A 27,816-nucleotide genomic window follows, 5' to 3' on the forward strand; every position below is an offset into this window, starting at 1 on the left:
CACAAGTCAATTGGCGAGAAAATTCACCATACATTGTTTGTAAATATACAGGCGAACCAAAAGACCTTTTAATTTTCTTGATTTTCTATTACGGGCAAAGCCGTGCGGGTACCACTAGTAGTATCATAAGGAATGACGATATTATTTCATAGTTAGTAAAATCAACTTTATCATTGAAAAAAATAATCAGGCCGAATGATGCGTCGTTTAAAGTTTTCTTTCAAACGTCGAAAGCATTTTCTTTCAACAAGCAAATAGCTTTACTTTTCTGTTATTTCCCTACATAAATAAATAAAAGCGCAGGAGGAAATGAACTGTGCTTTTATGATTAGAATCACATGTATAACCATTAATTATTTTCCAACTTTTAATCATTCAATATCTGAAACATTAATCTGTTTTGATTATAAATGCATAAATCAAAAACTAATTATTATTATTATTATCATTATTACTATTTTGAAAGATAAGATATTTTGTCTCGTCCCCGGATGCACCTATTAATCATTATCTACATGTACACAGACGCAAACTCGACGCAAATATTTTACACCCAACAAATATTCAAGAAGTATGTTGATGGAACCAACAAGAGCTGATTGAATGTGCTGTCGATTTTCCATATTGGATTCGTGGTTCAAATTTCAAACTAAAAGAGCAAACTTTTATGCATAATCTTAAGTATCCCTACAGAATATTGGCGAATATGCGGAATTAAAATACGACTTATGAAAGTAAAATGGACGTTTAAAAACCGATAATTTTGACGATTCCACTTGAATGCATATCAGTGTGTATTAATGAGTACCGATAGAAAAATAAAATGTGAAACAGTGTTTAATGCTTTTGCAAGTCAATTATTACACGGTTTCTTATTGTACGCAATAAGCATTAAGTTCCAGATAGAACATTGTGTTGACTGACAAAGACTTGTCCTTAAACATGCAATGAGTACTTGAACTTGACTTTTACGTGCAAAAAATTAAAAAAAAAATTTTTTCAACAACATCTTAAAGTAAAGGAATGAATAAAGACTCGTTTTATAACGAAGTCTAATTTTAACTATTAATAATTGAAGTTATATTTTATTGGAGTCATTACTGACTATTAATAATTATAATTACATTTGACTGGAATTAAATTATTCATAATCAACTATTAATTATTGGAGCTGTACTTTATTGAAATCGTTATTAACTATTCATAGTTTAAATCATTTAATTGGAATCATTATTAACCATTAAAACTGGCTCGGTACATAAAGTTATACTGCAATTTTAATCATCTTTGGTTTGATTAACAATAAAAATATTTTCTTAAAGTTAACAATACTGAACAAAAAGCTGATATTTCATCTCCCATTACTTTAATAGTGAGAAGCTAATGATCTTTTTTTAGTATGCAAAACGTTATTCATAAAAAAAAGGTAATGAAATATCATGATAAAGTTTAGTGTTCCAACGTACTAAGTAGGGTAGACCGGGACACGTTTACGTGGATTTTTTTCAATGATTTTCCTAATTTTTATGTTTTAACGTAGGAAATTTTAAACATTGCGGTTTTATGAAGCAGTTAATGGAGTCAAAATTGGTAGATTCAGTTGTTGCTCAGCTTGTGTTTTTAACCGTTAAAAAAATTACTTTTGAGTCCAAGTCGGTTGCGTAAACTTGCCCCGGACACGAGGCACATTTAAGCATATTTATTTTAACAACTAACGTGGTTTTGTTAGTGTTTTTAACATAATGTCTTAATATCGCTAAAATAAAGCAAATTTATTACAGACTGAATAACGTATTTGATTGAAGTGGCATGAAGACAGCAATCTATGATTGTAAGCTATAAGATACGAATGTGAAACTTAATTATAAGATAAATGGTAATTTTCAGAGCTAAATAATCGGAAACTACTAAAAATGTTGAGACAGTTTGGGGCGAAAAAAGTGTCAGGGACACGTTTAAATAAGACACAGTAAGAACGATCGTAAAGGTGCTCCGACATTCAACGCGTAAACTTGCCCCGTCGCTAAGTTTATAACTATTTTTAACGTGCAAAAAAATTTAATATCATTTTAGTTCATACAAATACAATTCTCAAAAAAAAGATAAAATTTTGATAATTTTTATACATTTGTTTTTTCTTAACTAAGTATTATTTATTAACAATGAGCTTCAAAATATTCCACACAAAATTTACTCAACGTGGTAGAAAACCGATTATTCTTTCTGCATGCTGAACCGAAGCTCGAAAAATACTCAAATACTTGTGAGAATATTTGCTAGGAAGAAGCATTAAAATCTGTTATGACTGTTGGCTCTCCAGTTATAATTCATTTTGAGAAAAAAAGGCACTGCGTATACGTGCCCCGGTCTACTTTAATGAATGCATATTCTGAGATGTAATGTTCTTCCTGTTTGATTACCATTTTCGTAACTTTAAAAGTATATTATATTTTAGATCAAACCATTTAACGTGTTTTATACCCAATTCAATTTATTAAAAAAAAAAACTGGAGGGAAAAATTATGTAAGAAAGTTTTTTTAGTTTTGTAAGATTTGATTGACTATTGAAAAATGTTGGGTTTATACAGCTAATATCATTAAATAGTGTGTATAATTTAAAGCGCTAAATCATTAGGCTTCTAATATTAATCAATTTATCATATTGAGTAATTTTTATCATTGAATAGAGATTTATTATGGAGGTGTTTTAGCTTTTCAGTGTAATAATCAGGTGAAAGAAAAATTCCACAGCAGTTTGAAAAACGAAGAAAAACGAACTTTTAAAAACATTTCTTGTATTTATTTTTTTTTAATTGGAAAAATTACGTCTCAAAAAAGTCAAATTACAAAAGATCTGTAAGTTACTGCTGATTTTCATTCTGATTTAATTGATTTTCCTTTTTGGAGTTAAAATGCTTGAAGAAAAAGTCTTCAAATAGAGATTTTTACACTGCTTTCGAGAATAGGTTCAAATAAATGTATGGCATAAAATCAGTAACGTCATTGCATGCAAAAATGAAGTGCATATATATCTCATTCGCATGCATTTAATGTTCAAAATGTGTAGTGGTTCAAAAGAAACTTTGCAGCCACTCTGATTGATGGTCATTGCTTAATTTTTTCTTCAACAAAACTCAAATGTAGGAAACATTTGCATTAAAACAAAATTTTTATAATTTTCAAATTTTTTTGCATTCCAAAATATAAAATATCTATAAATTTTCCCTTAAGTCTGTTGCTTACTTCAGTGCAAAATAATTGTTTTTTAAATTTAAATAGCACCACAAGTTGCAAATACGATTGGCATAAAATACTATCAGCAGTTACTAGAAGTATGATATTCATGCTTTTTAAAATGCCATGCTTTGCCTTATTTGCTGACAATTGTCCAATACAAGTTGCAAAAAACTTGTTTAAAAGCATAAAGAAAGCCATAATTTCTAATCAGTATCAAATTCTTCTACATATATAAAGAATCTACCTGAAAAATCTTAAATTTTCTCACTTGGTATTCCTTCTGTAGAGCTGGAGCTGTCGACACACAAGAACTGACATTTGAAATGGGGCTTATAGCAAGGGATGTAGGTGAAACTGCTGTCTTTATTCCTGAATCATCAATAGGAGAAGTTCCAGGAAGCCCCAGTGCTCTTGTAAACTCTTCAAGCATCCCTGAGATTGTACCACTTGTAGCTCTGGGAATTCCTCCGGCCTTGAGCAGACGTGAATCGTCAGTGTCATCCATGTAGTCCTCGTCTTCGTCTTGAATAACGATCTTTTCTTGAAATTTTTCCATTAGCTCCTGTTCAGCAGCTTCAACAGACGGCGATACGTCCAGGATCGGGGATAAATCTGAAACGGGTGACCAATCTTGAGGGTCTGGTTTCGGTTTGACCTTTTTCTGATCTATCTGTAGCTGTTTTGGAGGAATAGATTGATTTCCTTTATCAATATCTGCATCGTAATCGTTACCTACTTGACCTGCAGATTGATGGGGAACACCCGAATTTTGTTGGGAGTAGTAATACTGTTGACTTCTGCTTTCTGCATTTTGTGGAGCTATTTGCTGGGAGGAAACGTGATGATAATCTTGCTGAGTGTCTTGTGTTTGCTTTAAAGCCTTGGCAGAACTAAAGGCTTCGTATGATACAGGTTGAGTTTTGTGTTCTTCAAGGTAGTGGTTGGCTGAAGGTTGTCTTGTGTCTGGAGTTAATTCATGCATTAAAAGTTTCTCATGTTCCCGTTTCTGCTTGTTGTAGTCGTCTGAACCTGATTGCTGACCAAACTTTTGCTCATTTGGCTGGATTATGTATTGTGTAACTTTTTTATCTCTTGCAGAACACGAGCCGTCGTTTGCTCCGTAAAAATCCTTTTTAGACGATAATATTTTGTCTTGCTCGTACATGTTTAAATCATTCTTATCTTTTATGCTTTCACGACTGTTCCTTTGCTCATAAATATTACCATATGCTTTACTCGATGACATGCCTCTTGACTCATATAGTGGGTTTTGACTGAAAGCATCCAGCTCATGTAAAGTTGATGAAACGTGACCTTTTTGCAGTGAGTAGTCCTGAGCAGGAGTTACTGATTGTTTCTTATTCGCTTCGTTTGCTAATAATTGTCTCTGAATGTCAGCAGTTCGCCTTCCTCCAACAATGACTTGTGGTTTTCGCTCGCCGACAGCATTTTCAATCATCTGGAAATAGTCGTCGATGTCCTCTTCTTCCTCTTCGTCTTGGTAGCCATCTAAGTCCTGATTGTTGTCTTCAGGTGGCATGGGCTTGTAAGCTCTGTTCTCTTCGGGCCAAATTTGCTGACCTCCGGGATGCCTTCGATTTGGTTCGGCATTTGCATTGTCTCGCATTTGATCTATTTTGTTTCGGTCATGTACTGAGGGTGCTATGCTCCTTGAAGAATTGTCGCTAATTTTTTGGGTCTCCCTAGAACCACCCATTTTGACACTCGTATCTACAATATTTGGATGCACGAGATCTTCCCTCTGCTTCTGCTGCTCATTCTTTGACATACCGAGAGCGTTATTATTCTGCTTGAGTTGGGATAAATCATTAATGAAATGTTTATCCTGCTCAAGCATATTCATCTCATCATTCGAATCCTTCTGTTTACCGTGACTCAAAGTCTGTTCATTCTGCCATTGAGCTACGGAGGTCAGTGGTACAGTTCTAGGAATTCCATTTCGGCACTCATTATAAAGGTTTGTGTCTGGCACGGACGTCCTTGTTTTAGGAACAGGTGGCATTTGCCTTTGATCGGAATGTGGATCAGATTGTCTCTTCTGAGGACTCGGCAATTGCCGGCGGCTGTTGACTTCTGGAGAATAGACGCCACTGTTAATGGCATTTCGCCTTTGCTCTTCTTCTAAATGTCTGTCCGAGTTTGCAGCAGTTATTGCTTCAGCCCCATTGTTGTCGAAAGCTCCGTTTGCGTACTTCTCAAATAAATCTTGTTGCTCCGTATCTGCAAAATAAGAAGATAAATAAAACCTAGAGCTCCTAATTTATGTAAATAAGAATATATGAATGAATACAAGACTTCTACAACTAATTCTACAACTAACTATAATATTTTAATAATATTTTTTATTATGATTATGGCTTTAATTTCCTCAGCTGAATCAAAGTTTTAAACTAAAATTTCATTCACTGAATTTTTGATTGAAAAACTTCCTCGAAAAATTCTTTCTCAAAAAATACCTTGTATTTTACATCAAAAGCAATGAACTATGTTTCCTAAATGTCCCATTGTTTTGTTTTAATTTCACTCGCATTACACAATCATTTTTTATTCGAGGACAGATTGTGATAGTTAGATGATGGAAGATAAATTTTTATTGAAGTCATTATGATACGATTATTCTTCAATTTGGTACTGTTTTCTAAAGTTTAAGCTTCAATTTCAAATTCTTATTTTAAATAAGTGCTGTATCACTGTTTAGGATATGGGTTTTTTTTTTAAATTATAATTATAAAGTAGTTTTTCCACGGTGTAGCAAATGCGTGTGTTTTACTAAATTCCAATTGTTGAGAAGAAATACGCAAGAAAAAGAGAATTAAAACTTTTTCTTGTGCATAGAAAATCCCATTACCACGATTGCTGCATGAGTCAACCAAAATGAAAAAAAAACGCCAATCAAGCAACGCTTCCTTTATTTTCAAGTGTTTGTAAGTTTCTAAACTCGAAAATCGTGTTCGCACAATATTTTGCATTTTTATGTCTGGTTAAAATAAGTGCTCACATTTAATACCCAGACAAAAGTAACGGAGATCTATTACTTAATAAAAATGAATTTTATTAACTCAAAATAATTTTTCTTAGAAAGAACTACTTTGTACTGATTGAACATAACTGGTTAGAGTCACTGCTAAATACCTTGAGACTAGCGCGATTAATATTATTCAGATTTTGAAATAAGAACATAAAAGGATAAAAAATGAATAAAATAATTCGTGTGCTACAATTACAATGCCTAATAAGTTTAGTACCTATAATGGACAAATATTTTATTGCAAACCGGTAGTGATTTTTACTTTAAAAACAAAACTTTTCTCTAATGACGCATAACTAAAAAATGACATTTTTTAGAAAACTATCAAGCTCAGTTGCGTTAGTTCTTTACCTTGATAATGTGAGTTATGCTTTTTTTTCAGATAAGAAATGAATCTGCTCGTAAAATATTTTTATTTTCTTTCCTAATAATAAAGCTGAAAGTCTTTCTGTCCGGAGGATGTCTGGATGTAAGGATATCTGTGACGCGCATAGCACCTAGACCGTTCGGCCGATTTTCATGAAATTTGGCACAAAGTTAGTTTGCAGCATGAGGGTGCGCACCTCTAAGCGATTTTTTGAGAATTCGATATGGTTCTTTTTCTATTCCAATTTTCCAAACAATTTTAAGAACAAAAATATCATAAGATGGTCGAGTAAATTACGAAATTATCATAATGTGGAACCGTAACATGGGCACAAGCCAATTGGCGAGAAAATTCACCATACATTATTTGTAAATATACAGACGAACCAAAAGAACTTTTAATTTTTCTTCATTTTTCTATTACGGGCAAAGCCGTACGGGTACCACTAGTACCGCTATAAAACAAAAACACGAAATTTATTTAAACTAAATACAGCAAACCATCGTCTGCACAGGAGTAAAATATAAAATAATTAAACCTTTCTGTAAGCGTAAAAAGAAAAAAAAATCGTTAAAACCACAGGCTCCTTCAGGACATCTCAACCTGGTCATATAAATATTTAAATGTCGCCGGTCATTCTTCATTTCTTTCCACATTTCTCTTTGTATTCTCAAAAACAGCTTAATGTTTTCTCTTTTTCTGTCGGAAGGATTTTCATTCCTCTTTCCTCTTCATTGAATAGTTAAGAAACCATTTTTCCCAGAAGTGCGAATGATCAATTTACTGTTTTAAATATTTGCCACTTGGAATTTAATTAGAAATCAACCGATGCTTTTAGGAGTGAAAATGTGCATATGTTTCATACATTATTTTTGTCTCTCATTTAATTATTGATTTTATACAATTTAATGAAAATTAATGCAAACTTTAATGAAACATCAGAAATATGAATGCTTCTAATTTCTTATGAGAACGTTGGCACAGGAAGAATAATTTCACAATATTCAACGTCATGTTAATTTACATGCCGTTGAATTTAATTAGCAGTTAATTTACAACGCCATGTAAATTTACTGCTAAAGATTAGGTATTTCTAAGACCAACACAATATTTTCCTTATTAGATTATTTACTTATGTGTCAATAAAAATAATTAGTTATAGTCAAACTAAATCGGCTTACATATTTAGCAGAAAATCAACTCGATTAAAAACAAATTTGGAGCATTTTAAGGCCATCAATTTCATTTTCAACTGTTGCGGTCAAAATGAGTGATAAAAGTTGTAAATAAGATTACTTTAGTTCTTGCAATGCATTAACAGAGCGTTTCCCAAAGCTTTTCGAACATGGGAAAACTATCTGTACAGTCTAAAGCAATTGCAATAGAACAACTTCAGGTTCTTTTACCGGAACAAATGACTGAAGAAAACGCAAAAGACAAAACTTCTTTGTCTGAATAATATATGAAAGTAAGAATAATTTTCTTTTATGACTTCTAAGGTGGTTTTCCTTGAACTAAAGAACAATTTAGGACGACTAAAAATGCAGCAAACCATTTTTCTTTTTCTTTTCTTTTCTTTTCTTTTTTTTTCTTTTTTTTTTGCAATCACTGTAGCTTCCGGCATTTTCAGGATAACAGGCACTTTAAAATATTTTCTGCGATACATTAAAACAAGCTCATAATACCATCCCCATTCTTTGCTAAATCTCTTTTTTAATCGAGTCTTTACAAAACGTGCATTGGTTGTTGCTTGATTGCAACAGCATTAGTTACATAATATTTTAATATTTTATTTTCTCTTGTTGCTTGTAGATATTTAACAAATAATGAACGTAATTTCTTATTATCATATTTTTCACTTTTTTTCGAAAAAAATCTTAGTTTTATCTCAGTATTGAATTATCCTTAAAATTGCATAAGGGTCATTTTCTCTAAACTGCTAAATTCTTGTCCTTGTTCCAAAAATAACAAACTAACTAGTATAGAAATAAAACTGACGCTAGAATGCTTTAACAACATGTTTTTATGTTTGTAAAATAAGTTAAAACAAACACTCTATTATTATTATACATTTAAATAATTTTTGACATGATAAATGTCATTCCCCTGTGTGTCCCTACCTCCACCTTAAAGCAAAATCAGCTCTAAAGACTCAGGAAGCCATGCATATTTGTACAGAAATTGTTGTTTAACCTCTTAACAAGTGTTATGCAATGTTGTAAAATAGAAAAATAAAAACTTTTCAAGGTTTGCACTGTCTAAAAAAAAATAGTAAAAAATGTCCTTTGATTTTTTGTCATTCCCCTGTCGAGGAATGGAATGAATGTTTCTCACACCTGGTAACAGTTGTATTAACTCATAATTTAATCTTTGAATTCTGGTCTCATCATAGAAATAATCTTAAATAGTTCTTTTTGAATAAAGACACGGTGTCGAGTATATTCGGGTGATCTCAAGTTAAATCTTGATAAGTATTTTTAACGACTGTCATTACCCTGTCTTTGATAATTCATTTAATTTTGTAATAATCGCTCAATGAATGATTGACTCTTGTTTGTATAGAGTTTTCCCCCCTTACTTTAAGTGACATTGATATTTGTTGTTTGCAGTTATGACAATATATAAGTTAACTTTAATTTTTGTCATTCCCCTGTCATCCTTCCCCTGTAAAATGTAAAGGAAACAAATAACCACAATAACTACTTTTTGGACACCACGACATTGGATCTTTTTCAATTTCATAAAAGTAGTGTTTCCTTTTACCACATAAATTATAATACCGTCAGTAAAACGCATTATTTCCTCTAAGTGTCATTCCCCTGGCACAGTGAATGCCATTCCTTGCCCTGTCCAAATTGCGCTGTTTAGGGAAAATGACCCATAAGCTTTCGGTAGTCAATGTCAAAATACGTTTGCAGGTACTTTTTGCAATATTCTACTAACAGATAGTACCGTATTTTGGAGTTTCTTTTCTGTACGAAACATTCAATGCACAAATTCACGAAACTAGAAAAAAGTGTGTCTAAATGACATACTAAAATATTCTTACACGTGTGCTTGCTTTTTCAAATATCGAAGTTTTTTTATAAGGCAACAAAGTATGTTCTGCTTGAGAAAAAATATTAAGACAACGCCAGTAAAAATGTTTGCCTGGACAAAATTTAACAACTACTACATAAAAAGATTGCGACCACCAATGCATATCAATGATATAGAAAACTATTAAAATAATGCAGAAAAAATTACCAATAAATGATGATGTGCAGCGATTTAATAAGGAAAAAGTGAACTTTAACTGATCAAAGGATATGAAAATAACTTTAAAAGGAAAGCAAAACAATTTATGAAAATCTGTATTAAGAATGTTTCAAATAGAAAATGATACTTACGTCTTTCTAACGGTTGTTTGTAGGCACTTTCTCCTGTCTGAAAATTTGAAGGAAAGTTAGTAGTTAGTATTCAGTTTTTAAATCTGGGTTCCAATATTTACATCTTACTACGAGTCTACATTTCGCAAAACGTAGGTTTTATTCGTCATGCAAATCTAAAGCGAAAATACAGGTAGAGAAATAACATAACTCATTACACTATTGGTCAAAACTATTGATTGCACCTTTGTGAGATCTAACGGTTTTTTTTTTTTTTCTAGAAACACAATGTCAGGTTTCTCATTTGTTTTCGAAAAAACAAAACAAAAAAACACATTTTTGTTCTCCAATTTATCTGATATCTGATCTTGTGTCAGGTGACTCAACTTATAATTTCGAGGCAGACCGAGCAACGTCGGGCAACGCAGCTAGTGATTAAGGGGTCTCAGTATTCTTAAAATATTAAATCGGCACGACAAATACCGATTACTTAAATGCATGTAACTATTTTTTTTACTGAAGGTATGGTTAAAATTTTAGTTTTAAATCAAAGCTGAAAATCTATTTGTAAATGCATGGTAAAACATACATTCAAACTAGGATTTTCAATCTCTCACCAATCTCAGTCCCGATTGATTTCGGGATTTACTTAATTCTTCAAAAAGTTAAATTTTCACGTAAAAAAGAAAAAATAGTGCTTTTTTGCATTACATGAATTAGTCTTTATCTTAAGATCCGTACACCAGTTGTTAAGTACAACAAAGATACATCTCAATTAGCGACTATCGTTTGGTTGGCAAAGTACCTTAAAAAAGTTTAATGCGTTTTAACAAAGCATCCCTCGTATGAATAGGAAAAGATTTTTGTGCAAAAAATAATGGGCTTGATGAAAACGCGTGATGCGGCTCCACAGCAATTGGTTTTACTGAGATTAAATGATTGTGGACATTTAGCAAAAGATTCCCATAAACTTCACCACCTTCTAACATAGATTTTTGTTTTCGAATGGGGGTCACGATAAGAGTTTTTGCTCATGTTCTTTCAGACAAAAATATGTCTTTTTTATTTGTCTATTACTCAACCCAATTTACCTAGCCTTGTTGTTTCATTGTCGTTGGTTATTACATCAATGCATTTTATTCGTAACAACAGGGGGTGAACGCTGTCTGGGAAGAAGGCTCAATAAAAGTTTTTAAACAATTTCGCTAATGTAACCTCTCACTTTAAAAAGATAATAAAAACTTGAGCAGTTTAACGTACTGCACTGCCATGCGAGTCATCTAGTCCATCCAAGTTACTGTCACCTCTTTTAGAGTCGTGCCGAATGTTGAAGATTGCTCAGCTAATTCGTCCAACATAATTTCCAAGGTAGGACCCACATTTATATTATTAGCTCCATGGTGACAAAGACATGAAAAGGCTCTTTCTACAGATTAGAGAGCAGAAGTAAAAAAATCGGAAAAAAATATTATGCACTTTTAGTAAGTTAAAGGTTTTGAGCACATTGCTTAAGTTTACAGAAGCGTTCTAACATTGCATTCATTTGCTACTCCAGCGGATTTTGCACTCTGTAATACACTTTCTCAATTTTTTCTAAAGTCCAATTTTCTGGGTTTCAGTATTTAGTGAGGGTTTTTTAAAAGGCTTATATTTTTTACGCAGTTTTGCTATTGCTGAACCTATGAACGTTGAAACCGAGAAAATCGAATACCAATTCATTCTGAGAAAAATATGTGCCCTATATTTATTCTTTTTTTAAATGGTAAATGTTCGGTTCACCATACCCCAGTAGCACCAGAACGTTCAAATCTGGTACAGAAATAGTGTTATTGGTCGAATAACGGTGTTAAGTGTTACTTGCACGTAAAATTAGACGTACAGCAACAGTGAAATTATCACGGTGCTAGTCTAGTTCTGAGGGGATGTCATATTAGACGTTCAAAAAACGTTCTAATGACACGGTGTCATTCCCGTGTTAAAATAACGTAATATTTGACGTTCAGCTGTCACCGGATCCGAGCGCCCTCTATATCTATTTACCGTGGAATAGTTACGGAAACTTTCTTTGCTTGCCAACTTCAACCACTTTCGGAGCAACTGCTGAAAAACAATCCGAGCAAAGGATTATTCTTTTATCAAAAGTAAGTGATTAATTTAATTATAATTATTTTTAAATCTTTCACATGTTCATTTTTTTATAAATCGAATTTCATTTAAATTTTGACTCAATTGGGGTTTTTTTCTTAGCTTCGAACATTCTGCAAAACTTAATTGTTCCAATTGTATAATTCAATATCAATGGCTATTTCACGGATATATTTTTCGCTAACGTTTCTTTGTGCAATTTTCATTTCTGATCTGAATTCCAATTGATTGCTACATTTATTTCCGTAAAAGTGGTTGTTTTAGTTATTCTTGTTTTCGACTATGAATTTCAAATTGCAATAGAGTATCCATATATATTTTGTTTTTGCTGAATCTCAGTTTTTGATGTATTTAAAATGCTTTATTTTAAAGTTTTTATACTTTTAATAAAGTAGACGGCTCACATAATGATTCTATTATTGCAAAAATAAAACTCCAAAATTTTTATGAAAAATGTGTTGCTGCTGTAAAATGTGATACATAACTGTACAGAAATCAGAAAATTAGTATTCTTCAATGTTGAGACAGAAAATGAGTCTAAATTATTTAAAGGATTTTTCAATATAAAATATTCACGATAAAGAATCAATTTTATCAACATAAAAGGTCTTGTCAAAATAGTACGTAAAAAAATTATGGCGTTGAAAATGGTCAAGATTATAAAAACAAGATTCGTTGTATAACGCATTCAATTTGTTCTATTCTAAAGCAATATTTCCTGTTGTTAAAGATTTTATGCCTGACTATGCTTTTTTGTTTTTATTCATTTTTTTTTTCAAAAGCAAGTTGAAATAAATGCTAGGTTATGTTTTCGGTTTATAAAAATAGAATGCGTATTGCTTGTTTATTCTATCGCAGCAAAACAAAATGGCGAGCTGCTACCAGCTGTTGATTACCATCACCTGGTGCTTGAAAGTTTTCTGCGTTTAATATTCCCGCACAGATTTAACAAGTAAAAAAGACTGGACAAAATCAACTAATTGAATTGAAAACGGATGGGGAAAGAAAAATAAAATTAACTAGAAGTGTTGGCTTAAGGAGTTAAAATTATCTCCCAGTGTTTTTTGTATTAAGAAAAATATTCGCCCTGTAACGAATCGTTTGAACACAGATTTATTTTATTTTATTTTTTTAAAGTCTTTATTTCGAGTTTTAGATTCGGCTTTTTAATTTTTAATGTCTTTTTGACGAAAAAAAACCAGCCTTGCTCTTGCATCAATCGGCATACTATAAGTGGAATTAAATTGTATTAAATTACGAGTAAAGTATGTTTTGTGCCATTTTTAAATAGGATCGAATTTATGTAGAATCAAGGGGCAAAAAAATCCTCAATCTGACCTTTTAATATTTTCATGAAACTTTCAAAAATCTTCTCTTCCACTTCTTAAATTTGTAAATAATTTTGAAAAAAAAATCAATCATTTATAACTTATGATTTTGAAATTCGTTAAAAAGCATTTGTTTTGCTGGTCGGCAGTGCTTTCAAATGTTTAACTGCATTATTATGATAACTTCAGTCTTGTAAAATAGCTCCTTTTGAAATACAATTACGTGCTCTTTAATTCGATATGTAAATTGAAAACCTTTTGAAAATATGTTTCTCACGAAATTTCAAAAATACTTGAGATAGTGTCTTTCATCTCAAAAAATTAGTGCTAATCAGGGGTGTTTGTGATCCCAAATTTCTGAAAATTTTGGGCTGACGCAATCTAAAACTAAAATAGTATTTAAAAAAAACTTTTAAAGTGGTACTTTTCAAATGATTTCAAATGTAAAGGGGGCAACTTCCATAAATTTCACTGTCTATAGAAAAAAGTACTCGAGTCCACCATCACCCCCTTAATGGTTCCACTCTGAAAGTTTTTTTTTTTTTTTTCAAAATTTTTAAAAGACATTATTATCTTAAAAAAACGAGAATTTTTTTTTTTCTAAATATTGAGTTATGTGAAAAAAAAAATCGAAGAGTATTTAAGTTACTGATCAAGTTAAAGTGCATGTAATTGTCAGCTATTACACAATTCTGATGCTCCCATAGCTTTGAGTTATCATTTCAGTTATCATTTCAAAGCACTGCAGGAAGGCATATTAACAAACATCAATTACTCATTAGTTGCGTCGCCTGGCTTTGCACTGTCTACCTCGAAAATAAAAGTTATGTCAAGTGACCATTGTTCAGCAATCACTCTTGAACAAAAAAAAATTAAAAAATCAGTAACATTTTGCGGCAGATTCCGGGAAAATAACCTAAAATAAGGGAACATTTTAAGTATCTCGATCACAGGAAAACCCTCAAAGCAAAACCCAGAATTATATTTGTTCATGTTTGAGAAAAAAAAAGCAACAGATCTTTTTTCTCAATGATTTTCTGCATGCTACAAATTTCAATAAAGCATTGTTACGGAAAGTTGATGAAGCACAGATAATTTGAATGGAGGAAAGCCCTCGAAAAATAGGGATTTTATGTTGAAATCTAAGTATTATAATTAGTAGTTTTCAGTTGATATCTCCGCTAATTATTATCGAGGGATTATTTTGAATAGCCAAACATAAATACGGGAAAATTACGAATACATCGATACCTGGTTCGATGTTCAGTTTCCTGGCGTTCGGGAGAAGTAACTCGGACAGAGATAGATAGATTAATGCATAGATAGATAGGTACATACGCTCAGTTTATAATGCGTCTTATGCATCTTAATGATATAAAAGAGCAAAGTTTCTGAAAGTTTCATGTTAGTCTGAAATGGTGTGGTTGAGTGCCTAGTTGATTTAACATGAAGTGACCCAATACGAAATAGAACACAAAGAAATTAAAACAGTAACAAATGAAATAAGCTTAGTAATTTGTTTTGAATTATATTGTCTACAACTCCTAGACATTTAAGTCAATGACAAATCTTTGCATCTTTCGAATAATAAACAAAATAAAATCGTTGAAGGAAGTACATGTATTGCAAAATAAATAACAGGTAAAAGCCTCTAAGCACTCATTAATACACTTGTTATAATTCGTTACTTAATTATAAAATTATCGGAAGACAAGCGTGTTAAATTACATGCTTTATAGCATGAATTTGAAAAAAAAAAAAAACTAAAATTAGACGTGATCCTCGCATATAATTTTGTTTCTTGAAAACATGAAAGTAAGATGCATACAAAATAATCAAAACAATTATATGTCATAATCAAATGACATTTTCCCATTAAACCCCACGTATTCTCAGTATAAATGATACAACATTTGCTTTTCTATTTACATAATGGGTCTTCTACAACCTCAAAATAGTGAATAGTATCAGAAAGAGAAAATTACTACATCCAATCATGAAAACTTTTAGTGAAGAGGTTAAAAGGCTTTGTTTGTCTGTGGTTTATTGGAAAGGTTTTAAATTCTTCAAAAAAATACCAGGTTAATTTCGGGAAGATGCTGATAGGTACAAAACCTTTTCTGTTTTTCGCAGGATATGTTACCGGCAGGAATTAGATACATTAGCTGTCCGTTATTTTCCAGGAACATTGTGTTTTTTTTTTTTACAATGAAAAAAACAAATTAGTGCACATCTCTTCTTTGTCTGACAACTTCCATTTCATCCTTTGGTATAAGTCTTAATAAACACAATTTTGGAAAAACATCAATGAATATTTTCATATCTTGAAAATAATTCTAGTAATATCTCTGAATATATGTGTGGTACATTGATTCTTTCCTTTCTTCATTATTTACTCTGAGATGTGCACAAAATAGATAATTTAAGTAATGCAACTAGCATCTTCTCCTGAAAGCAGCAGGCCATGTTTTATGTGTATACAAAGTGGTTTTCCTATGTAGAAGTAGAATCAAGTTATGACACTTAAAATTATTACCCACTAGACTAAAAATACTAACCAATTCAGGTTCCATATCAAACAACAAATATACACGCAAAAATGATGCCTAAATGCAGAAATAAAGAGTATCAATTTATTTTTAAAATAATGAAAGTATGTTTTTTGCAGTATGAAATGGTGGAAAAAAAAGTACTATCATAGAAAACGCATAGAACTTTCTTAGTGATTTTTTTCCCCATTTGGACAAATAAAGGATCTTGCTCGATATATAGCAAATACAAAAGTCATTAACATGGGTACTCGAGTTGGATTTTGAAATTCCTTTAAAAGCAGCATGGTTTTTCTGTGATTAGAACTAGAATCATATTTTATGTTTTTTTTACATACATCATTATGTAATTTTTTTCATTAAAGAAAATCCTAAGTCAAATTATCTCTTACGTTAAAAAAATGTATTGCATCTCTATGACTAGTTCTAAAAAATGATGAACACACTGGGCTCCCAAGGTATGATCAACGATTGTATTGTACTATTGGATTTGAACACTTCGGGTTACATTTTTTTCCAACTTATTTAGTTTAATTTGTATCATTCAAAAAATAAGAATGTTTACGTCAGGTGATTTCTGACTCTACTTCAAATTGTTTACGCACTTAATCTTATTATAAGCTGCAATTTTTGTCTTTTTATTTGTATTTTAATTTCAGACAGCCAAGGTCATTAATGGGACAAAACGATCAACGCCTTTTTTTTAATTCCTTATTGGTTGTTCCTAAAATCAAAGTATGTGTAAGAGTTTATCATGTAAAATGAAGGATATTTTGTGATTAAATTTTTTATTAACTTGTATGTGTTACTTCATTGATTTTTTGTGTATTACGTGATTCTTTTTGAAATTAACTAAAGAATATAAGAGTATAATTCACATGAGTCTTTCTGAGGACTAAGAAACATCTTGCATTTTAGAGAGAGAGAGAAAAGGGAGAGTAGAGGAAATTCAGGGTTTTGACCATAAAATTCTTTTATCAATCAAAAAGTTAATGCCGTAAAATGGCTTTACTAGGGAAGTCCATGGAAAATTTGAGATCCTTTTCAAGTAGAATCATAAAATGATTCAACTAAAGTAAATTTTTTTTGTCATCCAAATATTATTCATCACAGACCAACTAAAAAGAAGCAGGCACTTCAAAAAAAATTCCCTAGCAAATTTTTACATTTGTGATAGTTTTACTAATGTTGCTGTATTTTATATTTAAATTTATTTCTCCATATATGTAGTAGACACATCTTAGCCATTACAGAGCATCATTTGAAAATTGTAAGAGCTTTAAGGGGAGTCAGTACCCTAAATACTTTCAAAAATTCGATTTTTTGATTTCTATATATTTTGATACTCTATATCAATGCCTTTGTAATGATACAAACTTCTTGATCGTGCTCATATGAGAAGTAAGTTAAAATAAACTTTAAAAAAATGTAAACATATTTTGATAAGGTATGATTTTCTTCTTTAAATTGTTATATCGAGAAATATTATTTTTGAAACTAAATGTTCCTTTTTCTCAGAACCTAAATTGCGTTTTGTTTGAAATTTTTGCCACCAATTCCACACATCTAATTAGTATTTTTTAAAAAAGCTTTCTTTCTGCAAAATTTTACTTCAGTATAGAGAAAAAAGTCTACTTAAGGTACAGAAAAAATTCATAATTGTATCTTTAATAGATTTTGAGAGAAAGGTACATGAACACATGTGCAAATTAACATTGACGGTATACTAACTCCCCTTAAAATATGTATTTTATTTATTGAACTATTTTAATTTATTAATGTACAGGATTCGTCAAACCGGGCTCAGCACGAAAAAAAAAAAAAAAAACTCGTGGGTTTGTTAACATGACCACTTGAAAAAAATAAACTATCTCGATAAAGTCGATTTTTTTTTCAAAATTTGCCACATATTGAAACATTTACTTCAGAAACAAACTACATATTAGATCTAAACTAAATAATACCAAGTACGAAAATTGGCATCTGTCTTTCTGAACAACTTCTTAAGTTTTAGGAATTAAAACTGCATATGGATTTCGCGATTAATTAAAAAATATTTCTTTGCTGGGAAGCCAAACTAATCAATTTACTTAATTTATTTCAATCACTTTCAAAGATTTTATTTTATTTCATTTTTTTTTTTTTTTTTTTTGCATTGTTGGAAAAAATGATTTGATAAAGTACATCAGGGAATCTCTTTTTTTAATAGATGCCTAATGCAAGATTGCAAAGTGTAAAGGTAGATTACAATAATCTCATAAAATTAACCAACTGTGTAATGATTATTCCAGATTCCATAAACTGTAATCATACCTGAAAATTTTCTCACATATTCTGAATTATTGTGTGCAAAATTATTTTGCGACTTTATAATTACTAATTTTAATATTTTTTAATACTGTTCAAATTTGTATTGCCAACTTCTCGTGTGGAAGGATATATCATAAAATACTTGATATGATTCATGGTTATGGTTCATGCGGCTCTTTTTAACGTAAAACTTAGTCAGAGGTTTTTTTTTAGAACAAACTGAAGAAAAAAAAATACTACTAAATGCCTTTTGGGAATAAAAGGAAAGCTTTTCTCAAAATGTGACATACTTGTTTCTGTATGAATGAATCTGTTTTCTATTTGTGGTGTGGTCATGTTTCAGAAAAATCAATTTTGATAATATTTCACCTAAATGCTAAATGTTTTCAGTAATTTTCGTCAAAAGTTAGCTGGCGGTGTATTTTATGTATTTTATGTAAATGCTAAATGGTTTTCAATTTTTCTTCAATTTTGACGCTTTTTATAATAAATTTGAGTAGAAATAAATTCAGGATTTAAAATTATTCATATCTCTATGAAAAGTAAAAGTAACAAAGTGGTACAGTTTAAGGAATGTTAAAATAGTGATCAAGATTAATTTTTTTTCTTGTAAGATAGTCCACAATTTTCAACAATGACCAGGGTACTTGATAAAAAAAATCCAGGGTAGCTAAGGTTTTTTAAATTACCCCGGTTTTTCTTCAAACCCTGTTCATGTATTCATGGGAAATTACTTCTGAAGTTACGTTGTAATACACCTTGAATAAACCCAAGAGTCGAACCTCGAAATTATGGTGTGGCTGCAAGACGCACTAGGTAGTTGCATTTCAGGACAGTAAAGCCTCTACAAGTGTTCATTTCATCAAAATCTGTAAATTAATCGGTATTTTTGTAAATTTTGTGTTATTATTTAAGTCTGCAGAACAGAAAATATAAAACCCTGATTTACAAAAACTGTACACATTTAACAGATATTGTAAACAAAAGTTTTAAAAAAAACTACGTTTAGGAAAAAGTGCACAAAATCTGAGCGTTGTAATTCAAGGTAGTATTTACGGGAGGAGTCGAAGGACCTTGACCCCTCTCAATGTGCCAAACTTTGCAAAACGTTAAATTTATATTTTCCAAATTTGGCTAAGCTTTGATATTACCCGGATTTTTGTATAAGATATTTTTGCATTTTACTAGAGGGGCAAAAACTCCTCTACTTGAGTTTTCCAGCATTAGAACACTTCTGTACTAAATTTGGAAACGATCTGTCGTAAACTAGATTGTCAGAGGAAAACCCCTTTATGACGGGAGGCCAAACTCCCCCTCCCCCTTTGTAAATTTTGCGCATCAAAGGAACTTTGTGCCAAATGTGGCAAATATCATAAACTCGATTTGTAAAAAGGAAAACGCTCTATGGGGTTTTTCCTCCCTCAGGGTGGGAAGAAAACTCCCCTATATGAATTCCTGAACATAAAAGGACCTCTTAAACGATCCAACATAAACTGAATTTTGCATAAGGGCAAATCTTCTTTGGGGGAATTTCCACCTCCATAGGGAGGCGAAAACTCCCCTATGTGGATTTTTCAGCATCAAAGAAAGCTATGTGCAAAATCTGTCAAAGGTCCAGTGTAAACTAGATTTTTGTAAGAAGGAAAACCCTCTATGTGAATTATTGAGCATCAAAAGACCTATGAGCCAAATTTGGCAAAGATCCGACGTAAACTGAATGTGTACAAGGAAAAACCCTCTATATATTGTTTCCCATCGGCATTGGCGAAAACCTCAAGGGATTTCTTGAGCATCAAAGTATCTACGAGTCAGATTTGGTAAACTCGATTTGTAAAAGGAAAAGTCCTGTATGTGGGCATCTGCACACCATAGAAATGGGGCGAAGACTCCCCTATGAGACTTCTTGATCATCAAATGACTTGACAAAATTGAGTGTGCCAAATTTGTCAAACATCCGACATAAACTGGATTTTTTTGTAAAGAAAAATCCTCATTGTAATGTTCTTTGAGGGGGGGTGTCTTTCTATGAGGAATTTTCGATCATCAAAAGATTTCAGTACGAAATTCAGCAGAGATCTGACGAAAACTAAATTTGTAAGTGGAAAACGCCCTTATGGGGTACACCCTTCATTTTTTTCGAATTTTTTTTACCTGTGAAAGCAGAAAATTCAGTATTTTTTTATTAACACCAAAATGAAACGTCATGCTACCACTTTAATATAACGTAATATTCCACGTTCAAAATTGGTGCAAAAGCGGTGGTACAACACCAGATTTTGACGTGCTATACGACATCGATCGACGAGACACATAGACGCTTTTTAGACCGTTCTGAGGGAACGTAATTTGAACGTGTCGGATGGTGTGCTCAGAACGTGTTATAGAACGAGCTTTGAACGCCTCTGTGCTGCTTGGGTATGAGACAAAGTTTTTCTTGCTCTTCTTGCAGATATACATGAAGGTAATTAAAATTTCAGATGCTACTCGTAAAAATATTCGTTTTATGGACGGCAAAAATTGTGAAACTCTTGCGTGTAAAATATTTGCGGGATCGAAAAGCCCGCGGGATTTTGCTCTCAATCCCGTGGGATCACTCCCGCTAAATATCATGCGGGATCCCGCGGGATTCAAGATCGGGATTGTAAGTCCTAATTCAAACAGTGCAATTTTATTGTAGAAAAAAAAATAATGAAATTTATACATTTTTTCTCAAGTTCGAAGAATGATATCCAACAGTCCGTACTCTTTTTTTACTATAAAATGCATGAAATATTCCGGTAGCAATTTTGAAGTGTTGCCACGTACTATTCTTAAAACTTAAACCTAAATTTGAATTTAAAAAAAAAAAAAAAGATTTTTTTTTTTAATTTTTATAATTTGCTAAAATATGGGAAGAATTTTCATGGTCATTCAGATCATTTTTTCTTTTTTTGCGTATGGTAATAAACAAGGTATTAAAGTGTTCAAAAATTATACACAATAAATATTGTTTCCAGAAAATCTAAAATTTGGAAGGTTAAAGATTCTAAGACCTCTTATTAAAGTTCTTTTTTCAGCTGTGTGCTTCACTGACCGTATAGGTAAAGACTGATTAATTGTTTTATGCGTTATGTTTTGAGTTACCCCGCTCATCAGTTCACAGTTAGAATTCAAAGAAACTTAAACGTATCTCATCTACTGGTTGCTTATATCGTTAGTAATATTTCGTGCATTTTATAGTAAAAAAAAGTACGGACAGTTACATATCATTTTTCGAACTTGAGAAAAATGTATAAATTTCATTACTTTTTTTTGTGTAAAAAAACTGCACTGTTTGAATTAGGGCTTCCAATCCCGATCCTGTATCCCGCGGGATCCTGTATGATATTTAGCTGGAGTAACCCCACGGGATTGAGTGCAAAATCCCGCGGGTTTTTCGATCCCGCAAATATTTTACATGCAAGAGTTTCACAATTTTTGCCGTCCATAAAACGAATATTTTTACGAGTAGCATCTGAAATTTTAAGTACCTTCATGTCTATCTGCAAAAAGAACAAGAAAAAGATTGTCTCATATTGTTTCTGTTCATTGCTCCTCAATCAAAAAAAAAAAAAAAAAACTTTAATTGATATTTTGCTAACAGATTTGTAGTTTATACAACCTCAAGGCAAACAGTGTTGACTTTATTTTATTTAAATGAACCAATGTACAGTGAATTTTGGTATTATTGTCAAAGAAGAAAGTCATGTAGTTTTGCGTTATGGAACAGCGATGAAAATGCATAAATTTGATTTTGCTTTAAAGTTGTTGCTGTGCTGATATAGAAGCTTGTGATGAAGAAGCGTACTTAGATGCATATCAAAAGTAAGCAAAGTTAGAGAAGTGCAATATCGATTTAAAAGTTAGTTTTTGTTTTGCCTTTATGTAGTTTTGTTGTAGGAATCATCACCTTCTGGAAAATAAAGACGCATTTAAAATACATTTTAATCTTTATGTATTGAGTTTTAATTAACTCAAAAATGAAGAATCAGCTATGTAAAAAAGAGAATTAATAAAGAAGCTTTCAGAAATAAAGCATTACATTTTTTACATACATCTGAAATAGTACGTTTTAGATATTTGAAAGGTAGTTAGTGTTTAGTATAAATGTATAAGGTCAGCAAGAAATACGGTACCCATTTAAGAGGTCTCTAGAATCAATTCAATTGGTCCGAATGAGATAAAATTTGAACTACAGATTATTCAAATAAAAAAGCCCTAGATCATTGTTAAATAGAAACTTTAAAAAAACCACCTATAATTGGAACATTACAGATAAAAAAATGTTTAAAAAAATTTAAAATATCACATTAAAACTTCTCGATATGGCGGGCGTACGAATAATTCCCCGTACGAAAAATTTATCTCGATTTAAGGGAAAGTGTTCGGCGCTATGATCCTCAAAATGTAACAGAGAATGGTGTCGAACAGACTAGAGGTTTACATTGAGAACTCCTTTTATAGCTGCTTTTTTTTTACAATAACCATCAATGTCGAATTTAAATGTCATTGCTGCAAGGATGAATGCCTTAGCAGCCTTTATAAAACATTTGGTTTAAACTAGACCGCTTGCAGATATTAACGAAATCGGCTTGAACCTTGCATGTGATGAACGTAATTCTATGCATGTTGATTTTTCACGTGAATAAAGTTTTTTAGTTAGTTCGAAGAGAAGTACCCAAAATTATCTAATAGCAATGATTAGTTCTTGTGCTTCTAAAATACATGTAACATATAAGTTATTAAACTGCGTTGCTTTATTTAAAAAGTAACCCTAGCCAAGTGCAAATCACCAATTGAAGTAAAAATTTGCACATCGATAGAACACTTAAAAGTATTGAACACGTGTTGTTGATCTTGTTAATCTGCAACAGACACTTTTAACGGGCGGAATTTTACCTCAAAATATCGGATAATTGGGATAATACATGTATAGTATATTCTTTTATTTTAAATTGCAATAACGAAAATTCAAACAATGATTGACAATTTGAAAAAACAAAACAAACTAAAGTTGACATGTTGCGTAAATCATCCCTGGCAATTTTCCCCCGTCGCGCGGCTAGTTCCCTGTGAGCAATTCCATGTCAAATAAATCACATTCTTGACCTCATCATTTCCTATTTCAATAAAAAAAATTTTACAGGACACTTATGACAAGATAAGTAATCTTATCAAATATTGATTTCTATTTTCAAAACTGTTTGAAATATAAGTCTGTCAAAAATGTGCGATTAAAAATGAAAATTGTGTTTTTACGAATGACTAACTTCTCTCCTAACTTTAGTAGAATGAAAATTAAAAATAGAAAAGTAAAGCTGAAGAATAGAGCTTTCTATTGATACTAGAAAGTCGCCTTTCAATGTATGACGGGTGAAAATTGCTTCTATATTTGAACGAAGTCATTGCCTTTTTAATGATATTTTGTAGTTGAAATTTTAACCCTAACTCCAGTTGGTTAACCCGAAACTCGAGTACGTAGTGGTTATTGTTGACAATTTTTTCGTTTCTTCATTCCACTGAAATGATAGTCTTACCAGTAAAACAGTTAAGTTACTGGATCGAGATCAGCCTTGTCACTATAAAGCCTTTCCCTGCATGTTAAACATTACCAAAAGATATTATCAAATTATCATGCCGTGGCGCAAGTTTCATTGTTGAAACCCGTGGGTTACTCGATCATCGGCTATTATTTATATGAGGATATAACATGCCTTTCGTACAACAGATTTGAGCTGCAGGCGCATTCACTGTGACGGGATAGAATCGCAAAGAATGGTATACCCTTATTAATAGTATTTTCAGAAAAATCCTGAAACACGTCAACTTTGGTTTGTTTAGTTTTTCAAATTTTCAATCATTATTTGAATTCTTGTAGCTAAAATTTAAAACAAAAGAATGTATTTCACCCTCTAACTTTCCAAATTCTCCGACATTAAGACGTAAATATCCCCCGCTAAAGCCGCATGTTGCAGGTATATATATATATATATATATATATATATATATAAATAAGCACGTGTTCAATAGTCGATGTTCAAAGTGTTACTCCAATCGGTGATTCACACTTGCGTAAGATTACTTGCAAGAAGAATTCCTGAGTATAAACGAGTTTGTATCCAGACTACAGTTCAGACTCATGATTTAAAAAAATAATAAATGAATAACTCAATCTTTATGATAAATTGATGACAGACAATTCCATTTAAAAAAAAAAAGGGTTTTCCGAAGAAATTTTTTAAATTTCAAATAAAGTGCGCTTGAAACTAATAACTGACTGGAAGTTTCTCTTTTATTACCTTCATAGATTCTGCGGGTTTCGCTTGTTCCTGAGTAGATATATGCCTCAGTCGCTCATCCAGACTACCTCGTCTAGCAGCCACTGTGACATATTCACCAGCATCTAATATCTCCTGTGGCAGACTTTCTCTGCGGAAGGGATTAGTGTCTGATCGAAAGGGATTTGTTCCAGTTTTAGGAAGAGTTTGGTTCCCTGCCATTTTCTCTCGTCGGCTTGACCTGACGGCGGGAGGAGGCGGTTCCAGAGGTTTAGTGCGAGGCAAAGTTGCTGGAGGAGTCGGAGAAGCAAAGTCATCTTTTACTGGAAACGGTGTCTTCTGCTGGACTTGTTTCTGAGACAGTTGATTCATCATTGCTTGCTCTTGGGACATTTTTTGGTCCACAAGACTTACATAGATTCCGTTTTTCTCGTTATCCATTTGCGAACGGTTATGTAAATTTTCGTTCGACGATGGCTGCCTAGTGCCATTTGATGGCTGTAAGATTAGTTGTCTGTTTGCTTCCATCTGCTGGTGTCTCTGTTGAGGATGTTCTTGAGGAAAAGAATCAGCAAGGTTTCCCATGTTCGGCTGTACATTCTTTTCTTTTTGATTTTTCTTGTATTCATTCATACTTTGTCTTGCATGTGGAAGTCGGACGTTTTCTTGATTACACTGATCAGTGTCTCTATAGTTTTCAAGATTCACCTGTCCATTCGATGGTTTGGGGTAACCATGAGTTGGTACTTGTTGCTGTTTACCTGGAGGAACCTGCTGATTTTGTTGATTCCTTGCGGCATGCTCTAACATAGCTCTTTCTTGATTAAAATGCGGGTCATGAGTATTTTCCCTTCCATAAATTGGTCCTTGTGCCTTTCCTTGCTGCATTTGCAGAAATTCTTGAGGCGGTTGTTGCGGGTGTTGGGGTTTAGGCATAATTTGTTGATCAGGAGGTTCTCGCAACCTTTGATTTCGCTGTGGAAATTTTTGATATGGATCTATAACATTTGCATCTCGTTGTGGGGAGTATTCCTGAATTTGTTGCGGATGTTCCTGCAAATTTTCTGGTGGTAAGTCCACTATTTGAGACTTTGATGGAGGATGAGTAATGGGATGCTGAGGTCTTGGTTTTGGAGGTTCATTATTCGAATATTCTTTACATCTAATCTTCTCTCCAGTTTCAAACAGAGGTTGCGATTGAAAGGAGTTCTGAAAATCATGTTGTATGTTATTTTCTCTCTTTTGTTGAAGGTCATTCGTCATAAACTGATTTAATTTATTCACTAAATGTTGTTGCCCATTGTGATCTAAAAGCTTTTGGTTATTTCCATGTAATTTTTGTTGATCAATTTGCTTTTGAGATTTCAAAAATTCTGCTTGTTGCCTTTCGGCAATATGTTGTTGCTGCCGTTGCTGATCAAAGATCGGATGATCTCTTGGATAATCATTGGGGTGTTGCTGTTTAGTAAAATCATTAGTATTTTGACTTCTGTGCATATCATTTGCATGCTGATTTCTTAAACTTTCCCGATTATTTTGAATTTCTTGTTTATCTGAAGAATGTTGAGTTTTTTGAGAATCTTTGTTAAATTTTTGTTGCGATCCAGGATGTTGACCTTTTTGGGATTCTATGTACTGTTCAAGCTTTTGTTGTTTCTGGTTTTGTGGTCTCAGATCAGTCAGTTGACTAATAATTTCAGGATTTCCATCTTGTGTCTCTGAAACTCGTTGCCTATGATGTTCTGCTGTGTGAAGGTTTCGTTCATCAACCGCTTGTTGCAATCTTTGTGATTCTTTGATCTGTTGAGACATGTGGGATTCATTTGTGTGAGGTGGCTTCACTTGATCCATTGGATGTGGCGGCCTGACATGATCTACTGTATGCTGCGACCTTGACTGAGCCGACGGATGTTGAGGTCTTGGTTGATCCATTGGATGCTGTGGTCTCGGTTGGTCCATAGGATGTTGCGGTCTAGGTTGATCCATAGGATGCTGCGGTCTTGGTTGATCCATAGGATGTTGCGGTCTGGGTTGATCCATAGGATGTTGTGGTCTCGGTTGGTCTGAAGGATGCTGAGATCTCTGTTCATCCATAGGATGTTGTGGTCTCGTTTGATCCATTGGATGCTGAGGCCTCGGTTGATCCATTGGATGCTGAGGTCTAGGCTGATCAATAGAATGTTGAGGTCTCTGTTTATCCATAGGATGCTGAGGTCTCTGTTTATCCATAGGATGATGCGATCTCGATTGCTCCATAGGATGCTGAGGTCTAGGTTGATCCTTTGGATGTTGAGGTCTAGGTTGATCTGTCGGATGCTGAGACCTTTGTTGATCTATAGAATGTTGAGGCCTTTGTTGATCCATGGGATGTGGAAATCTCTGATGATCCCCAGGATGGTGAAATCTGTTTTGTTCCATTGGATGAGGAGGTCTCGGCTGTTCCGATGAATAACGGGATCTAGGTTGCTGCTGCGATCTCGTTGAACTTTGATTCGGATGCTCAGGTCGGATCTGCTTTGGTTGTGAATCATCAGAAGACTGTGGAGGGCGACCTTGAGATTGCTCGGGTCTCATCTGTCCGTTTTGCTGAGGATGAGGTCTTTGCTGCTGCTGCCTGGGTCTTTGAGAGGGAAGGCTGTCGGACCGACTTCTAGATGGAGCCGATTGGCCCGGTATTTTTTGTTGGCGGCTTTCATTACTCTGTGATGAGCACTCAGATGTCCTACGCCTCCGGTCTACTGGTATTTCTTCCCTACTGGAATTTTCGTCTGGCTTTGAAACACTTGGGGATAACTGAGGGTATTTCTCCGCACACTGAAAGCACATCCAAACATGTTTCTAGAAAAAAGGAGAAAAATTTCCATTAGAATGATTTTTAAAATAAAGAAATTTATTGGATCACAAATCACTTGCATTTGAAACTGACTCCTTTAAACACAATTTTCATTAAAATTTATTAGTTAATTGTCAAACGAAATGAGCTGTGTTTTTTGAAATAAAACACGTTAGTAATTTCTGCTGTATATTTAAAAATTATGGAAAATTTGCCAGTGAGGGATAGTTTTAAGCTGATTAAGGGGACAATTCTGCAAAACTACTTTTAATATGAGATGTTTATCATTTTATTTAAATAACAAAATGACGCATATATTTACGAAATATATTTA

The 27,816-nt window shown here is 32.7% G+C and overlaps 1 protein-coding gene across 1 annotated transcript in view; it reads right to left on the reverse strand.

Annotated features, from left to right (window-relative positions):
- The window catches only part of LOC129227616 (uncharacterized), a 116,010-nt gene extending 88,535 nt beyond the window's left edge, over positions 1–27,475 (reverse strand). The window contains exons 1-4 of the mRNA XM_054862207.1: positions 25,028–27,475; positions 24,671–24,985; positions 21,790–21,874; positions 3,506–5,478 (exon numbers count right to left, since the gene is read on the reverse strand). Coding sequence (XP_054718182.1) covers positions 3,506–5,478; positions 21,790–21,874; positions 24,671–24,985; positions 25,028–27,475 — 4,821 coding nt within the window. The remainder of the gene's footprint in view (positions 1–3,505; positions 5,479–21,789; positions 21,875–24,670; positions 24,986–25,027) is intronic.
- Positions 27,476–27,816: the final 341 nt, after the last annotated feature.

Source organism: Uloborus diversus, chromosome 1 (genome assembly GCF_026930045.1).
Source record: "Uloborus diversus isolate 005 chromosome 1, Udiv.v.3.1, whole genome shotgun sequence".
NCBI lineage: Eukaryota > Metazoa > Arthropoda > Arachnida > Araneae > Uloboridae > Uloborus > Uloborus diversus.